Below are 15,696 nucleotides of genomic sequence, written 5' to 3' on the forward strand. Positions count from 1 at the left end.
GTTCAAAATTCCTGAATGCAGGGGTTTTGGTGTGCTTTCAGAAGTGCACCACACCTGCCAGATATAATAGAAGTCTATGGCAAAGCGCAGCTAACTGAGGAAAATTGCAGATGCACTGCACTGCACCCGCTGTGCAGGTAAACCATAGCACATCAGTGTGAAGACTTTCATATAGGGGGCTCAGAACGGTAAGGGTTCATTTACATCTGCAGTTTGGGGGGGAGTGGTAAAACCTCAGTTAAGATGTGTTTTTTTTTTTTTTTTGTTTTTTGTTTTTTTTTCACCCGCGCCCCAACCGCACCCCCTTTAGCTGCAGTGGCCAGGGGTGTGCATATGTTGCAGCCGCAACAGGAGTTCTACGCCCTGTCATGGTTAGTGGGTGTAGCACCGGCCAAGCATGACTCATTCAAGTGAATGAGACCACTCTGCAAATACCTTGCAACCTTGTGCAGTACAGCAAAAAAGGGGTTAAAGCAGGCAGCATTGTGTTTCTTTCTCACCACCTGCTTTAAGCTCTTGGACCCTGCAGAAGTATGCAGTTGCGGGGCACTTGCAGAGTCGCCTCATTTATTTGAATTGGTTGCGATTAGCAGGCGGTAGCACCCACCAAAAGCAACAAGGGGCTTAATTCCTGCTGCGGCATGTGTACACCTTTTGGCTGCTGCCCCAGCAGCTAAAGAGGGTAGGGATTTTGGGGTGGCAAAACCACAACTTAACCGCAGGGTCTTGCCACCCCCCCAAGTTTGTGTCAATGAGCTGTAAGGATGTCGCTGCTGAATGCAACTATGGGCTCATTCACAAGTGTAGCAAGCACCGCTGCTCCTCTAAAAAGCGATTTGGAGTGTATTTGACAGGTGGTGAGGAGGCAATATGTTGCCTTCTCACCACCTGATTTAAACTTATGATTGCTGTGTAATGCACGGGTTTGCGACACAGTAGTACGGCAATTAGAGGTTTAAATCGGGTGTGAGGAGGCAACGCTGTGTCCGGTGATCTTTGACTTCTCCCTTGTTGTTCAGGTAGATCTCCACCTCTTTAAGATTGCTTACCCCTGACTTAGATTGATGAAAAGTATTCCTATAAGCATGTGTTACATTTTATATTTGCATATGTTGACCTGTAACTTTATCCCTATTGGCTTCCTGAATTGCAAACAGGCTCACTGGATCCCTTGCCCTGTAAGAATGTTTTCATGCTATTTGGAGTGCTGTGAAAAGTTGTGGGTCAGTTTATCAGGCCAAGTAGAGAATTCTGTTTAGCATTGCAAGATTTAGACTGTGTTTCTCCTGACTTAAATCGCAGGACAGGAAATCGCTGTGCGAAGAAGCATTATTAAAGGTGAAAGGCGTCATCAGCTTCACTTTTCAGATAGCCCTGAGGAGGTGCACTGTTCGGGTAAAACCAGAACTAGCAACTGAGGTAAGATTTTAAAGCACCAGTCCAGCGAAATAGGTCCAAGAGGGAAGGTAGAAAGCCATCATAAAGGCCACAACAGGTGTGTAGATACCGATATCATACCAGCAGAAAGTCCCTGGGAGATATAAGGAACAGTGGTGAAAATCTTAACTCTAATTTAGTGAATGTTTTTGTGCTTCAAAGGATATACATCCACTTTGCTTGTGCCAAATTATTTTGCAAACCCAGATATTGCCCTGTAAGTAGCAGTGACCTTTACTGTGTGTCACATAGCTTGTGTGGGAGCCACACAATAAATCCAACCTCCACAGGCTGCTTGCAGAAAACTACTGAGGGTGGATGCAAGACCGGTCACACTGCACTAGAAGAGAGCATCAGCAGTGACTGGTCTTGATTACAGGGAGCGCCTGCACAGAGGAAATGTTTCACACTGGATTACTGCCCAAAGCACATCAATATTTAACTCGCTGTGGTAATACTAGTTGCACAGTCTTACACCACTCACAGTTTTGCTTTTAGACCCGCAACTACCCCATGCAATTGTCACAATAATGGAAACATTTCAATTGCAGCCCCCTACTTTTGTTACACCAGGTCTTAGCAACATAGAACTAAAGGGTTCGTTCACGCTGTCTGCATCAATGTGCGTTGATTTGAACATAACACTAGGGCACAAAGAAAACTATTAAAATTAAGAAAATTATTTCTTACCCATACAGTATGGGACACAGGCTGTTCCATGAATACGCCTGGGTTATAAGTAGCTGTCTTCCGGGGATTGGACACTGGCTAAAAAAGAAGGCTGCAGGGACTTCCCCCTATGTAACCACTCTTAGTTAGGCTCTTGCCCCTGCAAAATAAAAACAATTTTTTTGCTAGTGTCCTTGAGTGATGGACCTCTTTCTACTGATAGAAGCATTTTTTCTGTGGAGGTTTCTCTCATCTCTGTTGATATTCCACTAAATCGATTCCTCTATCAAGATTCCTACTGCAGTTTTTGAATCAGTTGACTCCTTGGCAGAGTGTTGGGGAACCATTCCTGGACTCAGCCTGAAGAAAGACGCAGAGGCAGCCTGTAATGTTGCTGATATGTACTGTACTCTGTTGTAGGCAACTTGCCTTGGCACGTGTAAAACGTGAGTTAGCCACAGGGTTCTTTACAGGTCCATGGCTGTGGCCTGCCTGTTCCTGAAAACCCCTGGAGGGATGATATGCCCTTCGTGGAGTGCGAATCTCAGAAAGGGTAATTCCTCTGTGGATACTACCTACAGAAGCTTCAGCAGTTGGTACGGGGCAAAAGACATTTGTTCTCCTGTTCCCCCTGGAGTGTTCTTCAATTTGGGGATATTTTTGTCTATGATTGCACACCTGTGTGCTTCCCCTTTGTTTGCGCCTAGTGCGTCTGCGCTGCCTCACTTTCAATGAGGTTACTGCAGCCGCACTCCCTAACTCTCTCTTTCTGGAAGCAACATCTACCTGACAGCACTGTAAAAGTGCTTGTCATAGAGTCATCCCCCTCCTTCTCTGTTGCTGAGGACGTCATAAGTTTATCCACTCAAGACCCTAGTTCCCCGTTACTCTGAGTGCTGCTCCTGTCTGGCTTCCTGTGGTCTTGTCTGCCACACCAGCTTCCTCTTTCCTATCCATAAGAGAATTTTCTGACTTAATCTCAGATTTTATGGGCAAAATTTCTGGCTTTAACCTCCCTTCCTGAATAAGTTTTTGATTTTTGCCCTTTTGCTAGACACACCTGAGGAGGTGGTAGATGAGGATGATCCCTCCCTTTGAGGAATCAAATCAGGATGACGTGGCTGTAGCGAAGATTCCATTCAAGCTGGAGGATATCATTTTCTTCGGCTTCTGTTCCCCATTCCTGTAGTCAATTTTTGTTATGTTGTCCTAAAACATTTCTGGAAAGATGGTTACTTGTTAGGAGATCTTAAAACTGAAAAATCTAAAGTGAGGTGTAATTGTGCTTCAAGACTTTGAAGGCTACGTTCTCCTTTAGGAACATGTTACACGTATATTTAGGGTGGAGCATGTAACATGTTCCTAAGCAACCCCAACCCCTGGTAATCCATGCACTAGTAGTCTATTGACCTTTCCCCCAGCTTTTTTGTAACTGAAACAGAAGGCTGGTGGAAGTGTCTGCAGAAGCCTGACATTGCACCCTTGATCCACTGTTTGCAAGGTGCAATGCTTTTCCTGCAAAGACGTGCATTCTTGTGATGTTTTTATTATTATTATTATTTTAAAGATTGTATGGAATGCTTGGCCTCCAGGATCACATGTGGAAGTCTCTGTTCCCAGAATATCACTAGTTAGAAGTGGAACTTAAACTACTCTGTGTCCATTATATGTATTTCCATGATAAAACATACATATGAATGTATGTGTTCAAAAGAAATGCATCTGGTTGAGTTGTAGAGAACAAATTTGTTTTATTTTAAGGCTGTCCATGAATGCTTAAAACATTTAAAAGCTTGGCTGCTGCAAAAAAAGACTAGGAAAGGCAACTGTACAGTACTGTGTAATTTATTGTTACAATTGTTTTTTACAGTGTTTAACTTCAGCCATTGCAGAAACCAAAGTGCTGAAGGCACAGCAAGTGATAAAGAATGAATCAGGCAATGAGGTATGGTTTGTAATGGTAATGAATTTCACTTTGTATATGTAATATCTGTAAAACCTTAGTTGCTGCATAAATGAGCTGCTTTATAGGTTCAAACTCAAAGTAACGTGTGTGTGTGTGTGTATATATACACACACACAATATCCAAAATAGTAATTTTAGGACCTTTTCAGTTGAAAACAACATCACCAATCTGATTGCAACCATTGTTTCAGTGGAGAACAGCATACATTTTAGCAAAGTTATGGGACGTGTCTGCCCTACTCCTTGGCTTTATATGGACTAGCTTTTTCACACTATGCTTACATATGTAAAGGTTAAAAAACATTTTTGATTAAAGTATAACTAAATGCAAAACTTTTTTATTTATTAATTTTTTTATTCCTTAAGTTTTGGACAGAGTGGAGAGGGATTAGAACACCTGTCAGGTTTTAATTGCTGTCTGTGTACCCATTATGGAGCTTTACCCTCCTGTATTTGTCCCGTTTGCTGTCCTCACCAAAAGTGAAAGCTGTTTTAGCCACTTGCTGACCGGCTCACGCCGATATACGTCGGCAAAGTGGCACGGGTGCGCAAAATACGGTATGGGTACTTTGGTCCTTTAAGAGGCTGCACGGCGGGGGACCCGATGCACGTGGCCGGCCATGCGTGATCCTGTGCACTTGCGCCAGCACGGGGATTTGTGTGTGTAAATGCGTGTGAATCACACATCGCGATACATCCAGTAACTAGTGACTGTAAAAAGTGACAATAGTGCAACAAATAGTTATACATACTTAAAAATGAACATATAAATGAAAATAAATAATCACACTAGTAAAAAGTGCTATAACGTGCATCCATATGGTGATCGGTTGTATCAAAATTATTGTTCATAAAATCATATAGTAATTATATAGTGTTCATAAAAATATATAGTGGACCCAATCCACTAAAACATATAGATGAATAAAAAGTGGTTCTATGTGCATATGTGTCATCCAATTATTTCAATTCAAAAGTGCTTCTAAAGTCCATGCGATTTGGAAACTGCTTTTTAGATAATCCAAAACAAGCCGCAGTGATCCACACGATTTGGAAACTGCTGTGTAGATAATCCAAAACAAGCCACAGTGATCACACTCAGGTGCTCCCCCTAGGTATTAAACGCTCACTTATGAGCGTGTGACTTTGACTAATAACGTTCTAACAGTTTATTAATCACATAAAACCCCCCTATGGGATACTCACATAGTATAGGCGCGCCATGATATATTTTCCCCCTGAAGTAGATACGAAAGTTCCCTGTATCGATACGCGTTGGGGAGGGTTCAGCAGGTGACCTGTCAGGAAAGAACCCCATACCATCCCAATATCGATCCGGTATCTTTACATGCTGTTTGCCTGATGCAGAGTGGCGCACTGACGCGCCTATACTATGTGAGTACCTCATAGGGGGTTTTATGTGATTAATAAACTGTTAAAACGTTATTACACCATCCAGTCCTTTTTCATTCAACCGAGGTATAGTGCTGACGGGTCCAGGAGTCTGGTTAAAACTGCAGAGCCCCAGAGGTGGTTCACAGGCGTGTATTGACTAAGCTTAAGTGCAAAGTCATACGCTCAGAGGTGAGCGTTTAATACCTAGGGGGGAGCACCTGAGTGTGATCACTGTGGCTTGCTTTGGATTATCTACAAACCCTGAGACTTAACAAATCAAAGGCTTCTGATGCAAATATGGATTTGTTTGCTTAGGATTTATACAAACTACACAGAAGTAGGCTGGATAAAAATCAATGATTTAAAAAAAGAAAAGAAAAAAATCTGATAATTTTTTTTTAAAAATCGTATCGAATTTATTTTAATAAAATGCTTTTGAATTAAAAATCTGTCTAAAGATAGTTTTCTAGTTAAGATACATTAATAATTTTGTTTCTTCAGCATGAAATGGAGCTTAGTAATGTAGCATGAGACATCAGTGTCGCCTTATCTGTGCCCATCAGTGCAGCCCATCGGCGAATATCAATGAAGGAGAAAAATTACCCGTTTGCAAAATTTTGTAACAAACTATGAAACTTTTTTTTTTTTTTTTTTTTTTCAAAAATTTCTGTCTTTTTTTTGTTTAGCAAAAAATAAAAACCCAACTGGTGATTAAATACCACCAAAAGAAAGCTCCATTTATGAAAAATGATAAAAATTTCATTTGAGTACAGTGTAGCATCGCTGAAAGCTAAAAATTGGTCTGGGTAGGAGAGGAGTATAAGTGCCCAGTAAGCAAGTGGTTACATCAAATCCACCCTGGACAGAAGTACCTGTAACATTCCAAATGTTGTAGTGGAGCCATTACATTTTAGCTAACTTATGGTATGTGATGCTTTGTCTATATAGGTATATCTTCCAATGCCAAATGAAAGTATTCCGGTTGAAAAGAATTCATGCTTGCCAGACTATTTACCAGAAGAAGAAAGTCCTCAGAAAGATGTAGAGAAAGCTTTAGCTCGCCCAGCATCAAAGGAAGAGAACAGTGGAAGCTGGTTTAATGCTGCAGCAAATTTCCTCAGTAAAACATTTTACTGGTGACTCTCAAATCTGGATGTTATCTCGTGTCTAAAGTATTTCACTGATCATGTCTTGTCTCTACATTTCCTCTGATATATATGTTATATATATGTTATGTACACAAAGTCCGATATAACAAAACATCATATGGTGTTCACGGGTTTCTAAAAAAAAAAAAAAGAGGAACAGCATGCAGTTCTACCTGTAAGGTGTATTGTAGAGGAAGCCTTTTGAATTTTTTATCCTAATTACATGACCCTGGTGAAAACCTCTTTACTACTCATAAAGTAACATAGTTTCTGTTGTTTAAAGGCAATAACAGCCACAGATTAATCAAGTTTAGTGATTTAAGAAACAGGTAGGTTATATGTTGTAAATGTGGGGTATTTCTGTTAAGAAAAAAGCAAACTGTGATTTAAAGATAATCTTGACAAAAGGACTTCACATTGGTTAGCAAATACAGTACAAAATGGTGTACTAAAAAGCTTCTACTTATAGATTTATGTAATGCTATAAATAATAGATCTTTAATGATGCCAGATGGGTTTTGTGAGGGGGATTAAGCAGACCAGGTCTAATCAAGCCAATTTGGAAACTGGTAGTAAATAGTGTTGACTATAATTATAGGTTATTTAGTACAGTATAAGTTTACCTTAGAGCAGATTTCCACCCAGAAATGGAACTTCCGCAGATCAGATTCCTGTTTCCCATAGTAAGGATGCTGGTGTCTGCACCTGGAGCCAAGGGACGGGTCGGCTTCGGGTGCTGATATCGCCGACTCCCTGGACAGGTAAGTGTCCTATATTAAAAGTCAGCAGCTACAGTATTTGTAGCTGCTGACTTTTTTTACTTATTTGTTTGTTTTTTTTCCAGGCGGAACGCCACTTTAAGGTAGTCAGCTGAATACAGTTACCTTCAGGTGATTAGACACTGGCCAAAAAATAAAAACCACAGGGGCATCCCCTTTTTATAACCTCTCCAACACCCAGCAAGCCTTAGTTTTTTTTTTTTTTTTTCCCCTCAAGATTCTTTTATCAAGCTCCTAGATGTACCATAGACACTGCAGCCTTTCAGGTCAATTGACTTGGGGGACTGTACTTAGTGAAGGTGCAGGGCCAGCCTGTAAAGTTGCTTCAGACACTGGATTCTACATGGGTGCTCACCTTGGCTGGTGGTGCATAGTGTTTTTTTTTTTTTTTTTGTTTTTTTTTTGCCACAGGTCGCTATTCAGATGCAGGACATGATCTGCCTGTGGTGGAGCCCTGTCACTGAAAAACCCTTTGGGCTTATGCGCATTGTGGAGTGTGAAGCCAGGATCTGTTCCATCTACTGGCACCAGTCTCATTCTCTGCCTTCTTCTGGAAACTCTGTTGGCCCTTTGGTTACACACCCTTCCTTCCATCTATTTAGAGAGGAATTTTCTGCCTTGTCTGACTACATGGGCAGGATCTCAGTAATTTTGGAGCCCATGGATTACAGGTGTCAGTCTCTTACTTTTGTTCTTGCTGCTGAGGAGGAGGTAGTCGAGGAAGTGCCCCTTGCTACCTCTGAAGGAATCGGATGAGATCTCATTGAAGCTTCCAGTGCTACTCTTATTGATGCGGTATGATCATATTTAGCGTTACAGCAGCCTGACACTGCTCATCCTAAGGTTTTAATGCATAGGCTCTGTAAAATTGCCCAAACCTGCCAAGACCTTCCTAGTTTTAGAGTCTATCCGACTTGCCTTACTCTGAAAAACGTTTTCCCCTTCTAAGCATTTTGCTTAGCAATATCCTATTGAGGAGGTTTTCCTGCAGAAATGAACAGTTTCTGTGGTTGACCCAGCCATTTCTTGAAGTGTCTCTAAACCCACATCATAAAAAAAAATATCGATAAATGCTGTAATACATGCTTTTCATCCGCAGTCACTATAATATTTGTTTTCTGTATTCTGCAAAAAAAAACTGATCAATCCTGCTGTTCTGTTTTCCCCATGCAGCTATGGATTTTTTTTATTGCAGAGTTGGCAGCTCTGCACATGCTATTTCAGTGAGTCTCTCTGCTGAGCATTCCTCCCTAGCACATCTTAGCAGGCCATCTGACTATAGAGCCACACATGTGGGTGTATACACAGTGGTATAGGACTGCCTATTCCCTCCCTCCTCCATGCCCACTAACCAGCTAAACGCAAGACACAGGCTCGAAGGGTGTGACACAGCCTGTGACTGGCAGAAATCCACCCACACCATGTTATTTCCACAAAATAATAAAGATTTGATTTCAAATTATATATTTCAGTGACAATTTAAAACTGTATATTGGTATTATTTATTTTTACTCTCTATTTTTTTTTTTTAAGTGATCACATTCCCTGGGATTTGTAGTTTCACCACAGCCGGAGGGCCGAGGTTGCCTACCCCTGATCTAGAGCCTTTACCTGTGTCAAAGGCTTGGCGGATACACTTTGCTAGATCTCCAGGATGAGCCCTCTCTCCATCCGTGAAGGATCCTTTTGCTCAAATGCTGGTTGGTGGGACTCCTGTGCGAGAAGCACCTCGAGCAGATCTCCTTTGAGGGAGAATACCTGTTTGGTACTTCCATAGACAAGTATATTAAAGAGATTACTGGATTAACCACACTCTCCTACTCCAAAACAGAAGGCTCTGGCTCCTAAGGGTAAACATTTGACTCCTGAGACTAGAAAGTGTTCCTTTTGTCCATCTAAATCCTCAAACTCCCGTGTCCGGAGCACACTTTTGTCAGAAGACATAGACCTTCAAGCCAGCCAAGTCTGGCTTCAAGCTTACTTCCCAAATGAAGGAATGCTCTACATGCTACTAGGGTGGAGAGGAAGTTGTTTTGGGTCTAGAGTGTCCTGTCCAGGGTTTAAAGCTGTTTTGGGTCTAGAGCAGGGGTCTCAAACTGGCGGCCCTCCAGCTGTTGCAAAACTACAAGTCCCATCATGCCTCTGCCTGTGGGAGTCATGTTTGTTACTGTCAGCCTTGCAGTGCCTCATGGGACTTGTAGTTTCGCAACAGCTGGAGGGCCACCAGTTTGAGACCCCTGGTCTAGAGTGTCCTGTCCAGGGTTTAAAAACTGGAGTTTCAGACTCCTCCTTCCTGCTTTAGAATTTACCTTTGCCACAAAGATGGGTGGATCTTCCTACTGCTTGTTAATTGCTCCTCTCTCAGGGAAACATTACCCCATTTCCAAATGAGGAACAATTTCAAGGTTTCTTTTTGAACCTGTTCAGTTCCCAAGGCAAATGAAGGTCCTCTGCCCATTCTGGATCTGAAAATGTTCAACTTGTTCCTGTGAGTTCAAGAGTTCCACATAGAATCAGACAGCTTTGACATTGCTTCCTTGGACCACCCCATGTGTCTGACCTACTAGGGCAGGCTCTTTCTGACATGGTGGATTTCCAGCTTGGTGGTTGGGGAAACCCTTTTTCCCAAAAATGCGGATGGCTCTAACAAGAGATGCCTGTCTTATTGGGCTGGGGAGGAGATCTAGATGCCCTTTTGGTGCAGCGGACCATTGGAGGAAGCTCAACTTCTTGTTAACATTCTGGATTTGGGCAATTTGGTTTTAGTTAATGCTGGATCTCTCCACTACAAGGTGACCTGACCAGAATGCAGTCAGACAGTGCCACGGCAGTCATCTACATCAACCTTCCAGGAGGCACCAGACATTACACCCACACAAAAAAAAAAGCAGAATTGATTCTCACTTGAGTGGAACTGCATGTTTGAGTCCTGTCTGTCGTCCACAGCCCAGGCATGGAAAATTACAGGCTGATTTTCCCAGCAGTCAGGGTCTTAATTCAGGCAATGAGCTCCTCCCCCAGAGATATTCTAAGTGCTTTGCCACAGGTGAGTGTGCTGGACATAGATCTTCTGGTGTCCAGATTTAATAACAAACTGGAAAGGCTGGTCAACAAGCCCAAGGGTCCCTGTGACCGTTAGTGGATACTTTGGTGACTGCATGGAATCAGTTCAACTTGAGCCTTTCCACCGCTAAAGCTCCTCTCTCATTCGCTCTGCAAGATCAAGATAGAAGTCATTTTAGTGATTCTCATTGCACCGAAATGCCTGAGGACAATGGCGGACTGTGGATTACCTGGACCGCCTGTCTTAACCACTTCAATACCGCGTAATGTCATATGACGTCCACAGGTGGGAACTCCCATCCTGGGCGGGCATTATATGACGTCCTCGGCTTCCCGGCAGTATAGGGGGCGTGCGCACCTACCGCGTCACTCGGGAGTCAATGCGCTTTCCCAGTGGCCGTGATGTCCGCCGGCACCCGCGATTGCTGGTGACAGCAGGAACATTGATCTGTGTGTGTGTAAATGCATAGATCCATGTCCTTTCAGGGGATAGGAGACAGATCGTGTGTTCCTAGTATATAGGAACTCCGATTTGTCTCTTCCCCTAGTTAGAATCACTCCCTACAAAACGCATTTAACCCCTTAATCGCCCCCTAGTGTTAACTCCTTCCCTGCCAGTGACATTTATACAGTAATCAGTGCATATTTATAGCACTGATCGCTGTATAAGTGTCACTGGTCCCAAAATAGTGTCAAAAATGTCTGATCTGTCCGCTGCAATGTCAGTCACGATAAAAATCGCAGATCACCGACATTACTAGTAAAAAAACAATAATAAAAAAAACATAAATCTATTTCCTATCTTGTAGGCGATATAACTTTTGCGCAAACCAATCAATATACGCTTTTTTTTTTTTTAACCAAAAATATGTAGGATACATATGGGCCTAAATTTTTTTTTTAATTTGGGATATTTATTATAGCAAAAAGTAAAAAATATTGTGTTTTTTTTTCTTAAAAAAATTGTCTTTTTTTGTTTATAGCGCAAAAAATAAAAACTGCAGAGGTGATCAAATGCCACCAAAAGAAAGCTCTATTTGTGGGGGAAAGAATGATAATTTCATTTGGGTACAGTGTTGCATAACCGCACAATTGTCGTTCAAAATGTTACAGCACTGAAAGCTGAAAATTGGCCTGGGCAGAAAGGGGGTGAAAATGCCCTGTATTAAAGTGGTTAAAGATGAGTCCACCATCCTGCCTCTCACATGCTGGCTTTAACATCATGGCTCCCAATGGGATTCGGCTATCCCTACCCTGCACCTAGAGTACATACTTTGCATAGTGCAAGGCCAGGTAATCCCACCATAGGAAGTACTCTGTGGGACACATTATGTACTTTTTCATGTCTGGTCTGGACCAGCCTTTGGCCTCTGATTTTTGAGTTAATGCCATTGTGCAGGGGTTGTACACATTTCTGACCCTGCACTTTGCCCTGTGGCTCCATGGGACCTTAACCTGGTTCTTTTGGCCCTTCAAACACATCTCATCTTCAAGCACAACCTCACTTGCAGGGTAGTCTTTCTCAATGAGATCAACCCTGCGAGAAGGGTCCCTGAGTTAGCAGCCATATCATGTAACCTTTCCCGGTGTTACACAAAATAAAGGCTGTCCTGAGGTCCAGGCTATCTTTAATTTTCACGGTGGTTTGCTTCTTCCACCTTATCCAGGATATTATCCTTCCCTCCTAATTTCCTGCTTCAAGAGTCCACTTCTTGGCTACAGCCTACATTTAGCAATCAGATTTTTTTTTGTCTTTTTCAAAGGTTCCTGCAGTGGGCTCCCTGCTTCTCCTGCCACTGTTGCTAGGTAGATTAGACAAGTCATCATTTGAGCCTGTGTTCTAATAGGGTTCCTTCCCTTTCCTGTTAAAGGGTACTCTATCCTCTGTTCCCTTTATCTCCCTATTGCTTGCTACAAAACTGATTCTTGCTCGGAGAGGTTATATAGGGGATATGCCTGCAGTTTTTTCTCAGTACCTAACAGTACATACGTATAAGCTATTGTCAAAACTGTGTTCTGTCCTGCACTTCACAAAAAATATTTTACTGGCAAGTCAAAAATCCTATTTTTGAAAACGGCATGGTTTATAGGTAAATTTGCCTTTAATTCTGTGGGATGCTGCTGCTTCACCCCCTTTCTTCACAGACCAATTCTTAGCTTTTAGTGCTCTTGCACTTTCAGTGAAAATTCCTCAGTCAAGCTACACTGTACCCAAATGAAAGTTTTATCATTTTGTTTCACACAAAAAGAGCTTTCTTTTGTTGGTATTTATTCACCGCTAGGTTTTTTATTTTTTGCGATATAAGAGAATTTTGAAAAAAAACTATATTTTCTACTTTGTTTTAAAAGAAATCCAATAAAATCAAATTTCGTCATAAATTTAGGCCAGAATGTTTTCTGCTATATGGTCTTTGGTATAAAAAAAATCCTGATAAGTGTATGATAATTGGTTTGTGTGAAAGTTATAGAGTTTACAAGCTGTGCTACGTATCATTGAAAATTGTTCAATCCTGATGTAATGACTGCCTATCTCATTTCTTAAGGCCCTTAAAATATCAGGACAGTACAGACGCACACACATTTGGAAAATTAAGACTTTTTTTCCCCCCACAAAATTGTCAAATTAAGTTATTTCTCACACGACATAGATAAACTTGCAATTACACCCCCAAATACATTCTGCTGCTCCGAGTATGGTGATACCACGTCAGAGACTTTTACACAGCCTAGCCACATAGAGACCGAACATGCAGGGAGCACCATCAGGCGTTCTAGGAGCATAAATTACACATTTAGTTTCCTGACTACCGATCATATTTTTTGAAGGCCCTGGAGCACCAAAACAATGGAATCTCCCATAAAATGACCCCGTTTTGGAAATCGAACACCCCAGTGTATATTTTAGGAGGCATAATGAGTCTTTTGAACATGTCATTTTTTTCACAAGTTTTTGGAAAATGTGTAAAGAAAATGAACTTTTTTTTTTTTTTGTTACACAAAGTTGGCCATTTTATAAGATATTTCTAACACATAGCCTAAATTACGCCCCAAAATACATTCTACTACTCCACCCGAGTATGGCGATACCACATGTGAGACTTTTACACAGCCTGCCCACATACAGAGGTCCAACATGCAGGGAGCACCTTCAGGCATTCTAAAGGCATAAATTACACATTACGTTTTCTGAGTACCTATCACGTATTTTAAGGCCCTGGAGCACCAGGACAATGGAATTAGATGTGCCAGATGATCACAATCACAGACATATGTTCAGTGGGACAGATGTAGACAGATGTTCAGTGTGACAAATGTTGGTGGGACACTAGCTGGGTGATCCATGTGTAAAAAGCTGTAAAAAAAAAAAAAAAAAAAAAAAAAAAAAACAAACAGCTCATACACGCTGATCCCCAGCTCGCAGAATGACTCTGTGTGAGGAGAAGCAGAGCCGATTGCCTGGCAGCGGCTCTCAGTTTACAATACATAACGGCTCTGATTGGACACAGCCGTCATGTGATCAGGAAGGCCAATCACGGAGCCCTCCTGCCTAGCAACGTTGCCCTGTCTCTGGGGGACACAGGCACACAGGGATCGCGCAGTTGCGTGGGCTTGCGTTCCAGCTTCTTGTGATGTCCCCCCAGGCTGCGATTGGACACAGCCTTTATGTGATCAGGAGGGCAAATCACAGGGCCCTCCTGCCGATCCAAGATGCGGTGTGTCCGGGGGACACGCGCATTTGCACGATCCCACTTCTTCTGAATGACGTTCAGAAACATCCATTCAGAAGGAGGAAGCGCCCACCCAGCCGTTTATTGCGGTGGCTGGGTGGGAAGTGGTTAAAGAATTAAAAAAGGGATGTATTTTATATATGAACAGTTTGATAATAAATTGAGGAAATTGCCAACGAGTTAACTTCACACTTTTTTCATAAAAAAACCTGTAAAATAGGGGGGGGGGAATGGAGTATATATATTTTTTTAAAACTTCAGAATACTCCATTGGGCCAGTTTGTTTACCAGTAGCACTTTGTGTTTTTTTTTTGTCTGTATTGTTTCCATGTTGGAACACCTGTGAAAGTTGTAAAACCTTTGCTTGAATATAAATAAATAAATACAATGTTACAGCCGCATCTCTTCACTTCTATGATAGACTGTACTAGCATTACACCAAAACAAACCTGTATTCCAATTGTTTCCTTTTTACATTAAGAGACCTGCCTAACAGTAGACCCTATGTAATGCCTGATATTTAGTATTTCTTGAATAAATTCCACCAACTGCTGTCCCTTATTAAGGCTGCCTCAGTGGTCCACAAAAAAAAACCCATGCAGTTCAGGGCAGAGACAATGTATGCAGACAGCCCATCTAAGCAAGGTATACTGTCATGACCTTGCAGTAATACATTTATGACCTGTCTCTTTCTTACTTGGTCTGTGTATCAGCCTTGAGGCTTGTACTCTCACACCTGCATGCTTAAGTAATCTTCCCTCTGTGTGGCTCCACCCTAGCCTCAACAGGAACCACTATTTAACACCGTATTCTCCAAGCCTGCCTTGCCGTGCAATATTGTGTGTTTGGCTTCCTGTTTGTCGTGTGCTCTAAGTTTGTCTCTGTCACCGATCTTGGCGTGTTCCCGACTATTCCTGTCTGCTTGTGACCCTGACCTTTGGCGCGTTCTCGACTATCCCTGTTTGCCTGTGACCCTGACTTTTGGCGTGTTCTCTGTTATCCTTGTCTGCTAGTCGCCCCGACATTTGGCTACCTCCTTACTATTCCTTGCTGTCCTGGGCTGCTGTTTCTTCTCCATCCTCCTGTAGCCTACCGTGAGCGTGAGCTGGGAGACCCTGGGGGCCGCGACCTGGAGCCAGTTGCAGCCCAGTCCATCCTCACCACTAGAGGCTCTTGTGAACACCTACTGGCTCTTAGACTCCGCGCCCTGGGGAATCTATGCTCTAACTCACTGTGGGATCCGTGTTGGTGCTCCAGGGGACCTGCCTATCTGAACCACCCCGAGTTCCATCTGCAGCAGTCAGCCTTAGGGTCCACTATCATAGCGGTGCACTCCTGACCCCAACGGGGTGCATCTGTCACCTGGATACGGGTGACCTGACATATACCCACTGTATATATATATGTGTGTGTGTGTGTGTGTGTGTGTGTTTTCACTTCAGTCTATAGCAGGGGTCTCCAAACATTTTAACCGCTTGACATCCGGAGAACGTCATATGACGTCCTCGACT

General features: G+C 42.5%; 1 protein-coding gene across 1 annotated transcript in view; it reads left to right on the forward strand.

Moving 5' to 3' along the window:
* The window catches only part of LOC141140305 (armadillo repeat-containing protein 1-like), a 61,679-nt gene extending 47,832 nt beyond the window's left edge, over positions 1-13,847 (forward strand). The window contains exons 4-6 of the mRNA XM_073627330.1: positions 1,303-1,419; positions 3,977-4,051; positions 6,416-13,847. Coding sequence (XP_073483431.1) covers positions 1,303-1,419; positions 3,977-4,051; positions 6,416-6,607 — 384 coding nt within the window. The 3' untranslated portion in view covers positions 6,608-13,847. The remainder of the gene's footprint in view (positions 1-1,302; positions 1,420-3,976; positions 4,052-6,415) is intronic.
* Positions 13,848-15,696: the final 1,849 nt, after the last annotated feature.

This window comes from Aquarana catesbeiana, linkage group LG04, assembly GCF_042186555.1.
Source record: "Aquarana catesbeiana isolate 2022-GZ linkage group LG04, ASM4218655v1, whole genome shotgun sequence".
In the NCBI taxonomy this organism is placed as follows: Eukaryota; Metazoa; Chordata; class Amphibia; order Anura; family Ranidae; genus Aquarana; species Aquarana catesbeiana.